This window comes from Microtus oregoni, unplaced genomic scaffold (assembly GCF_018167655.1).
Source record: "Microtus oregoni isolate MIOR12 unplaced genomic scaffold, Mior012 000050F_ref0000143, whole genome shotgun sequence".
Classification (NCBI taxonomy): Eukaryota; Metazoa; Chordata; class Mammalia; order Rodentia; family Cricetidae; genus Microtus; species Microtus oregoni.
In genome coordinates this window covers 3,230,650-3,240,941 of record NW_024543256.1, presented here as the reverse complement: position 1 = coordinate 3,240,941, position 10,292 = coordinate 3,230,650, and the positions used below count along the sequence as shown (strand labels likewise).

Genomic DNA, 10,292 nt, shown 5'->3' with positions numbered 1-10,292 from the left:
CTTGGTGATGGATGACTAGTGAGCCAATGACGGGAAAGGTTTTTGGGGGTCTGCCCCAACACAAGACAGGAAATGTTTTTTGACCTGGATGCTTTCCCATGACGGGTAAGGGTTATTGCCTGACGTCCAATGCCACCCAAGACAGGCCTAGTCATAATTTATATAAAAGAGGGACCTGTAGGGCCCGGGTCTACCCTTGTTCCTGGGGTGCAAGGACAGTTTCTGGTCAGCTGACAAAGCATTCTGTTTGTTCCTGTACTTTCCCTGCCCTGCCTGGTGATTAGCTGTAGGGCATTAACTCCATTGTTGGTATGGCAATTTTCCACCTGCCTGGGCAGAGGTCCTTGTGCAGCAGTTAGATACATAAGGATTTCCCCAAGTTTGCATAAATGGCATTCAGCTGATTTCCTTTCGAATGACCCAGGTCTCTTTGTGTGCTCTTTCAATCTCTAGGCCCTTGCCTGACTCGTGTGTGGTACAGTGGCTCGCGAATTGTACAGAGGGTGTAACACAAAATTGGGTTATATTTCGGCACCCTCAGTGGGACTTGCCAAAGGTTCCTCAGGCAGTAACATTCATTGGTGAATTATATTTCATTGGTACATGACTCAACCAGGTTCTCTCTGTGCTCTATTCTCCAGCACGTGGAGGGGCTAAAGGATGGCAGGGATCCTGGTCCCAGATCAGGACCAGTCCAATTTTGAATACCCTGTCTGCTACAAATGGTAAGATCTCCTGACCCCTCACCTCTGGCCATGTTTCCATGACGGGATCCATCTCGACTGGTATTTCTCTCTTTTGACTTTCTGACCTTCCATCTGTGGTGGAACCACCACCAAGATGCAGGTTTTTGTCAAGACCCTTAGGTGGAAAACTATCACACTTGAGATTGAACCCTCAGACACTATAGAAAATATAAGGGCCAAGATTCAGGACAAAGAAGGAATTCCTCCTGATCAGCAGAGGCTGATCTTCCCTGGTAAGCAAGTGGAAGATGGCCTTACTTTCTTTGACTACACCATTCAAAAGGAGAGAATTGGTGATGGTGCTAAGAAAAAGAAGTATTTCACCACTCCCAAGAAGAATAAGCATACATTATGAAGTACTGTAAAGTGTATTAAAATGGCAAAATTAGTAGTCTTTGTCAATAATGTCCTTCTGGTGAATGTACTGCTGGAGTTTTCATGGCTTGGCATTCTGACAGACAATACTGTTGCAAGTGTTGTCTGACTTATTGCTTCAACAACCCAGAATACAAGTAGATAATAAGGAAACCGGTTACTGGCAAGGAAGGCCAGCAAAATTATAACACCATGCCCAGCAGTAGATGTTCATTGTGGCCAACACACAATGAACTCAGTGGAGTATTAGGGCTATGTTGTCTCATAATAAATTGTCTAGGCATTTAGTTTACCTTACTTGTCTTTTGCTTATACAATATGCTTTGATATTTTTATTTTTATGGGATTTCTCTGTGTATAAATGTGTATGTAATGCATATGTATGTGCTCCTTGTGCTTTTTTCTTTCATTTTTGGTTGTTTCATTCTGAATTATTTATTTATATTTTCATTTACTCTATTTTATTATTTATTATTATTTTAGATATCTGTGTTTTGATGAGAGAGGAAAAAAATAAATGATTATTTGAGTGGGTGGGAAGGTGGGTAGGAACTTAAAAGGAGTTGTGTGAGGGGAAACTATGATTAGAATATATTATATACAATGTGGTTTAAATTAAAAACTATAATCTCAAGCAGAGTAGGCAAATATTTTAATTTACTTTGTTATTATAAAAAATATTCAAGAATTTGTGATTGATGAAGAATGGGAGTTTATTTGGATTCATGATTCTAGGTCTGTAATATTCAAGAATATGAACCCAGCACCTTCTAGAGTTTGAGATATATCCTTGTATTGTACCATAACATGATAAGAATATCAGAAAGATGAGTGGATATACAAGTGATTTTTGCAATATTATCAGGAGAAACCAATCAAATCTTTAGCTTTTTTTTTTTTTATTTTTCAGGATGTGACAACATGCACACTATTATCCTGGTCGCAAGTACCTAGCAGATGGGTCCCAATTAATTCCAAATTTTCTTGTACATATTGTAGAGTTTAACCGCCCCAACTATTTTAATAAAGCATATTGGGAACACCAAGATGGAAGGACTCATTAATATAAACAGATGTTTAAAGATATGATCAAGCCAATAGATGAAACAACATAGAACCTGTAGGTTTCTCTGATGTAGTCTTCACCTCTGCAGCTATGAATATGTTTTATTACCATTGTTTATTAAAGATGCTCTTTTAGTCAATGACTTAGTAGAATAAAGTCAGGCAGGAAATCTGAACAGAGGTAGGGAGAAAGTAGACAAAGTCAGGGTGATACCACATAGCTGCTGAAGGAGACAGACATTCTGGAAACTTTACCAGTAGGCAACAGTCTCATGGTAATACACATATTAATATAAATGGGTTCATTTAAGATATAAGTTAGCCAAAATTATGCATAAGCTATTGGACAAACAGTGCTATAATTAATATAATTTTTGTGTAATTATTAGTATCCATGTGGACTGTAAATGGATGAGCAGTTTCTGCATACAAAATGGAATGCCAATATGGACTGACTGCATCCACATAATGCCTGAGAGAGCTTGAGAAAAAATTCTAGACACAAAAAAAGCAGAGTAAAGCATGGCTTCATGGTAGCAGCATTTTCTTAAATGGGCTCTGTTTGCTACAAGCAAACAGAGACATTATTCCTTTAAATGAAGGCTTCCTGACTCAGTGGTAATAGTAAAAACTGTGTGGCTCCTTTAAGAAGGCATCCTGGTTCATGCTAGTTGCACAAACAGCTCTGGCTCTTCAGTAGGCAAAGCACTTGAATAAGCTTTGTGGGCATTGTGCTGCAAGTTGGTGGCAGCATGGGCCAACTGCTTACCAAAGTTGAGATGGTGAGCACAGTTCCTACCTGATGGTCCCATAGCTAGCAGAAAAATTACCTCTGACATATTGGAAGGCCGAGAAATGTGGAACCAGCATCCAGAGCTGCAGTGAACAAGCTGCTTATCATTTGAAATGTACTCCTGGTCAGAAAATGATTATAGATATGCAACAAAGACAGATTCAGACAGAAATAAACCTCTGAACTGGTCACAGTGTGTTTTAAAAAATGTGTGCAGGCTTCAGAGTGAGAAAAAAAGAATATAGACAGTTATTAAAGAATAGTTTTAAAAAATAAAACAAAATCTTTAAAGAGACAGAGTATAGATAGTCATAGATTAAAGGAGTAAAAAATAAGCCACATAAAGATGAAAAATACACAGAGAGTCTGGATTGTGTATATTATTGTGTTTTCTTTGAATGTTTTGACTGTGAATGTACAGGGAAATATTTAGTTGCATGAGCTGCTAAGCTAAACCAATATATATATTTAAAGGTATCTTGACTTAAAATTGAGTCTAAGGTTATGTTGCTTTGGAAAAGAGGTTCTGCTTTTGTTTCTACAGAAGATAGAAAGCTGTGGATTCCTTACAGGATAATATGATTTTATCAAAGAAGCCCCCCCCCCCCGAAGCAATATATAGTTAGATAGATATTCTTCATCACTTTTAAAGACATACAGAATATGGCGTTTAAAATGTTTTAAGAACTTAGGACTATTCATGACAGTGAGACATATCTGCTCCTGGCAGCACCAATATACTTAAAGGGGATGATGGGCATCAAAGAGGCTCCTTATGGAGTTTTTCAGCCATTTTGGCAAGAAACTGCTCTTGTCTGGACAGCTTGATAGTATGCTATATGAAATGGACATGCAAGATCCACAGAAAAATGATGGCTAAACTTGTGTAAAGGTGAGATTGTACATTAGGGTTCCTGCTTCATGAAAGAATCTTCCAAACATTTTGAAGGTTACAGGAAAAAGTGACTGACAAACTGCTAACAGAAGCAAAACAGATCTTCAAATTTTCTGCTTCATGGAAAAGTCTGCAGGAAACTATGGGCCTGTAGACTGAAGATGGAAGCATCAATGTTACAGAAGAACTTTGGGTGATTGTCCAGGAAGTGAAATGTCTCTGTCAATTCTAGAATTTTGGAAGTTCCTTACAATGTTCTTCCTGTTAACTTAGGTAATATTATATCCTTCTGGAGTCTTTGATGGAGTTGAAGAATAGATATAGTTTTCCTTAGTTATGATAAATATAAAGTAGATATAAATATTGTAACTGTAATTCTTGCTTGACACCTGTTTGTTATATGTAATATTACTATGTTAAAGTTAAAACCTTCTCTTCTATTTAGACAGAAAAGGAGAGATGATGTGAAATCCTCCTCTGTTTTTTGAATAGGTTTTGCTATCATTGGTTAGTAAAGAAGCTGTTTTAGCTAATGGCTTAGTAGAGGAAAGCCAGGTGAGAAATCTGAGCAGAGATATAGAGAGAAAGTAGACCGAGTCGGGGAAATGCCATATAGCTGCCAAAGGAGACAGACACCCCAGAACCTTTACTGGTAAGCTACACCCTTGTGATAATATACAGATTAATAGAAATGGGTTAATTTAAGGTATAAATGTTAGCCAAAAATATGCATAAGCTATTGGCCAAACAGTGTTGAGCATTCTCCACCAACACTTCTCCCCCTACTACTTGCAGCCCACAGAGCTGGACAGCCAGGCAGGAGTGCAGCCTGTGGATTCATCACCATTATCTGATACTGAGGTCTTTCAGCATCTATTCCACCATGATTTCTCCTCTTCTTCACTTTTATTTGTGTTACAGTGCTTCTTCTAGAAGGATCCCAACTTTGATTTTTGTATGTGGATTAATTTGTGTTTTTACACAGTACTATGACATGGCTGCTGTTTTCATTTGGAAATTAAGCATGATTTAAGGATATGTGTTTGTGTGTCATGTTGAGAAAGGAAAGACTTGTGAGGATAATTATGATTGTCAAATCGCATATATATATATATATATATATATATATATATATATATATATGAACTCCACTAAAATCCAATAAACTGGGCCTGCCTGAATGGAATTTTTCTCATTAAATCATTGAAATGGATAGATCCACCCTAAATCTGGTTCACACATTTTGATGACAGTCCACACCAAAAGGACATGGAAGAAGGTAACTTTTGCTTTTTGACTGCTTGCCCTCTTGCTAGTAAGTTCATTATTACTGTTGCTGAGGTATTTCTTCACTGGAGTGAGAATCTACTTCTTTAGGATTCTAATGTATACTGAAGACCAGTTGAGATATCCAGCCTCATGCACTGAACAACTACTAAATCCTTGGTCTTTTCTTTGAGAAACAGCTATTGTTGGACTTCAGCGGGACCACAACCTGAAGCCACTCTAAGAAATGCACCATTAATTTATATTCATTGTATAAATTGTATTTTTAAATAACTCTGACTAATACAGCTTTGTTCAAAACAATTGCTGTAAAATAATTTTAAATGAAACATAAAACAGCTAATCATTTAACATTGAAATAAATGCAATTTGAGCTATTCATGTATTTTTATCATGCCACAGACTAAATTACTTCTAGTAATCAATGACTGATTTTTAAGCACAATAATCAAGTGAAACAAAATAATCTGCTATATTGTCCATAATAACATTCTGTAAGTGTGGATAAATATATCTCAGATTTACTGGAAGCATAATGGCTATGCTTCATGGATTAGGACCAAATACCAGGCTATTTGCCTATAATCCTTAAAGACTTAAGGCTTCAAAATCAATACTACTCTAAGACAATATCTACCAGTGTAAACTCATAGCAGCTATTGATGATGTGGACAACATACTGAGAACTCTTCCGCTTCTTGTTGATGTAAAGATAATGATCCAAATTGCACTGAATTGAAAATTCATATTATGTTGCACATGTCTGTTTTTTCCAGCACTTTGGAAAAATAAACAAGAGGAATAGAAGTTTGAGCAAGGCATGGACCCTCTGTCAAAATAAAAAGCAAACCAAAGGAAGACCTAATACCTTAATGCAAGATCGTATAACTTCGGTAATTATCTAAAATAAAATAGGGTAAGAAATGGAAAGCATGAACTAGGATGACAGACATGAGGTATTTTTTTAGCAATAACCCTTTACATAGTGACTGGGACAGAAAAAGAAATGAAGAAAGAGAGGAAACAATAACAAACTGAAAACTTTTATATCCTCAAAGTTTACCAATCTAAGAGTTCGCAGGAAAGAACATAAATACATAGCCTGTTCTTGGATTTGATATTTTTCCTCTAGGATTGTTTCTAAAGGTGTGTCTAGAGACAAAAAAAATCAAAGAAAACAAAAAATACGTAATTACCAAGATATTACCTAAGTATACAATTCCATTTAACAAAATCTGTTGTTCTTTAGCATCTGTGGCTCTCTGGAATATCACTGATACAGTATTTAGTGTGCAAGTACTACAACAGCACATGAATACATAGGACAGTGATGGTATTTTGTGTTTCTTCCCATGTTGTAAGCTATAATAAATGAGAAATAGGCTGCTTGATCCTTATAAAATAAATAATAATTCAAATAACACAAGAAGAAAGAAACAAAAAAGCACAATTAGAGTGTGGTTTTATGAAATAAATGGAGTATTGTTTGGGCAAATATAAAGATGTAGCTCCTATGTGACAGTTTCTGAGGTTCATAATAATGAAAAGTAAAAGATGTCGCACTGATATACCATGAAAGTTAGGATGCCTATTGTATATATAGAATACATGAATGGAGTATATTCAGAACAATGGAAACTGAATGCTGTGAAAGGAGTTAAAAAACAAGTCTACATTAAAAATAAAAAACAATTTGGTACATATTTCATTCTTATAAATGGAAGCAAGCCAAATTTACCGTGACACATTTTGGAAGTACAAAATATATGATGCAAATATATCAGAAATGTGCCTACAATCCAGTAGGTCCATTAGTTAAAAAATAATATTTTTCATAGTACTTTCATGTAAGCAGGTTGGAACAATTTCTTTTATTTTTTTAACATTTTTTTGTTATGGTCTCCAAGGATGAGTCTTGGGAGGTGTTTGTTGTTTCAATTTGGGGAATTCTTCAGAATCATCATTTGGGGAGTTTGGGGTGGCTTTTGCATTACGTGGAACATCTCTTTTCAAAAAAATCTTCGGTAATTGCATGGTTATTTTGTAAAGACAGGTGTTCTTAAGATTATCCAATGGAGATTCATACCTTATGATACCTGATACGTAATACTTCTCAAGATAGAGGATATGGTCAATGGCATCTTGAACATTGTCAGAGAGGCCAATCACAGTGATATTGGAATTCCAGGATCCTTTTGGAGGTAACCGGATGTCTACTTGAAATTGATCCATGATTTTATGGATGGCTTTTCCACCAAGTCCAAAAATACTGTCACGAACCTGGTGGTTTAGTGGGATTTCCTTAGAAATTGTTTTTTCTATCTTATGCAACATTTTCATTATTGCGTCTTTAGCTGCTAGTGTGTTCTCTTTATAGCCGGTAATTGTGATTTGGTCTTGTATCTCACGGTTTCCTTTCTTTGGAAAATGGATAGTAACATCATGCTCTGTGCAAATCTGAGCAATAAGTAAGCCCTTATGACCAGTGATTTTAGAATGGTATTTTGGATCTAGAGTAAATGTTAGCTTAAAATTTCTTAGTGCACGATCTTCCATTTTTGTTTGTAAATCATTGATTTGCTTTTCTAATTTAGTCTTGGCTTGCTCCACCTTGGCAGCAAGACCCATTATGGATATGATATCAGAATTGCCTCCTGGTTGTGACACCTGAGTATGGACATCAAATTCACTCATTAGCTTCTTTATCCCACTTCCTTTGTGCCCAATGATGTAAGGATGTAGGTGAGAGGGCACATGGACTTCAGCAGTCACAGGAATTAGATACTCAAGAGCTTCCATAGCAGCTTTGCAATTTTCCATTTGACCTGAGACAAATATGGTTTTACATTTCCTTTGATTACTAAAAGCAAGTTCTTTAGTGTTCTTTCCCCCCTTTTCTTTCCCAGTTTCCTGAACCACTGATTGTACATACATAGTTGGCTTTTCTTTGTCTGGGAATATGAGTTGAACTTTATAATCTTTAGCAATTTGTTGGACTCTGGAACACATTGGTCCCATGAAAAAAGTATAAAACTTCTGCGGAATAACATATTGTGTTGTGACATGAGAACCCAAGGGCTCAAAAATCTGTTCAATGTGTTTTTTTGCTGCTTCAACACAAGCTTTTTTTCCTTCCATTGTAACTCTGATGCTCTGTTTTCCTTCATAAGTAAAGTTAATAATCATACCAGCATAAACTTCAGTCATTTCTCGTATTAGCTGATCCCTTCGCATGACAAAATAATGGTGAAATTTACGATTTATCAGTATGCTATCCTCCACCACATACTCTAAGTCTTTCAACAATGGCTCTAGTTCTTTTTGTACTTCTTTTACAGCTTCCTCTTTCCCTATGATTGTTACTAAATCCTGATCCTTATTTTTAGGGGTAGGGAAAATAGCACGTGCCCCATGTTTCACACAGATATTGGTAAGATTGCCACCATTTTTATTCTTGAGAAACTTGTGATATTTTGACTTGACACGGACAGCTATAGAAAAACTCTTTGCTTTTTCTTCTTCTAATAGTTTCAAAAATTTTTTATTCACCTTTTCAACATTTTCTGCAGGGCCTCTAATAATGACTTTTTGAGGACCTGACTTGTTTCTTGAAAAATAAATATTGAATCTTCCACATTCTTCCATGATTGAATCAATCAAATGCTCTTTTGGACTGATAAGTGATTTATATAGATTAGAAGGAACAGAAAATGCCACTTCTGAAGTTTTGGCTGCACTTTTCTGCATTGAAAGAAACCAATTTTGAGCTAATTCACAGTTTTCTGGATTTCTGATAATTATATCATTCTCAAAATTCCAATTGGAAAGAAAATTTATTTTTGAATTTAAGGGTATAGCATGATGTTCCTTTTGAGAATACTTGTTCACTTGCACAATGCAAGTTTTGTTTGATGCCATTGTTAAATTTCAAGTAATTATAATCCAGATATATTGCAGAGAAATTGCTAGTAGCCAGTAGTGAAACTTCCTGTAATTGCCTTTTTGCATATTATTCTAAGAAAAAAATAAACACTTTAAATACATGTTTTTCCAACATAATCTACCAACTTATAATATAATGACATTGTTATACTGTACCAATTAGTCAAAATAATGTTTTGCCTACTGATCTATTTTTAAGTGATCAAAAGATTATCTCAAGTTGTGAGGACTGTGATAAAACAGATACCTTTTTGTTGAAAGGAAAATTATCTTTTAATTATTCTTTAATAGTCATAAAATGACATTTGTTCTTCAAAATCTCGCACTTTCATTTATTCTTCAGTGTCAAATGTAGACTGGAAATCACATCTGAAATATATGTAATTTTCTTTTCTCTTTCTAAGTGTAAAATATAAGATGCTCTGAACCTATAGGATCAAACCTGCACTCATAGGAGATAGCTTTCCCTGAATAAATTTTGAGCTGGGGGAATAAGAATGCAATAGCAGTCATAATTAAGAAAAGGATAATTTTAATAACAATAAAAATAAAACGGTTGGTTACTTTCTTCTATGTAATCTCCAAAGATAATTGGTTGGAAATCAGTTGTACCAATTACATTAAGAAAATATAATTCTTATCAACAATTGATTCATATAAAAAATCAGACTGCCACAGAGAAACCCTGTCTCGAAAAACCAAAAAAAAAAAAAAAAATCAGACTGCATCTACAGCGTGTCAGTATCAGGCTGCTTATTTCAAACCCCAAATGACGTTTTGATGTGAATTGAAAGTGATGCTGTATTTACCAGGGTCTGATATCTTTGTACAGTTTATTTGAAGAATAACTTAGAAATTCGCATATTTCATGTCTGCAATCCACAAATATTAGTAAATTCAAAATTCTGGACAAATATCACATCTCAGGTTTATAGCATTTCCACCATATTACATACATGACCATCACTCATGGCAATCCTTATTTTTTCTATCACAATTAGGGAAAATAATTTTAGTTTTTTTCTAATGATGTTTTACATAGAAATTTAATAAACATAACATCATATACCCTCCTGACTGTTGAATTTTAATTTTTAACTTCTAATAATTTTGAAGTTTATCCATGCTAAAGTTCAAAAATATAATATTTTTGTTATTGAATAAGATAATACTTCTATTTAATTTACCT

At 35.0% G+C, this 10,292-nt stretch overlaps 1 protein-coding gene and 1 pseudogene across 1 annotated transcript; one reads left to right on the top strand and one right to left on the bottom strand.

The window, feature by feature from the left end:
• The first annotated feature begins 840 nt into the window (after positions 1–840).
• On the top strand, positions 841–1,262 carry LOC121437261 (annotated as a pseudogene).
• A 5,792-nt stretch (positions 1,263–7,054) lies between these two features.
• Positions 7,055–9,079, bottom strand: LOC121437052 (vigilin-like). The gene has a single exon (XM_041636914.1). It carries the CDS (start codon positions 9,077–9,079, stop codon positions 7,055–7,057), a length of 2,025 nt encoding a protein of 674 aa, XP_041492848.1.
• Between the last annotated feature and the right edge of the window lie 1,213 nt (positions 9,080–10,292).

Coding starts and splice junctions, on each gene's coding strand:
- LOC121437052 (XM_041636914.1), bottom strand. CDS start 9,079: ATGGCATCAAACAAAACTTGCATTGTGCAAGTGAACAAGTATTCTCAA.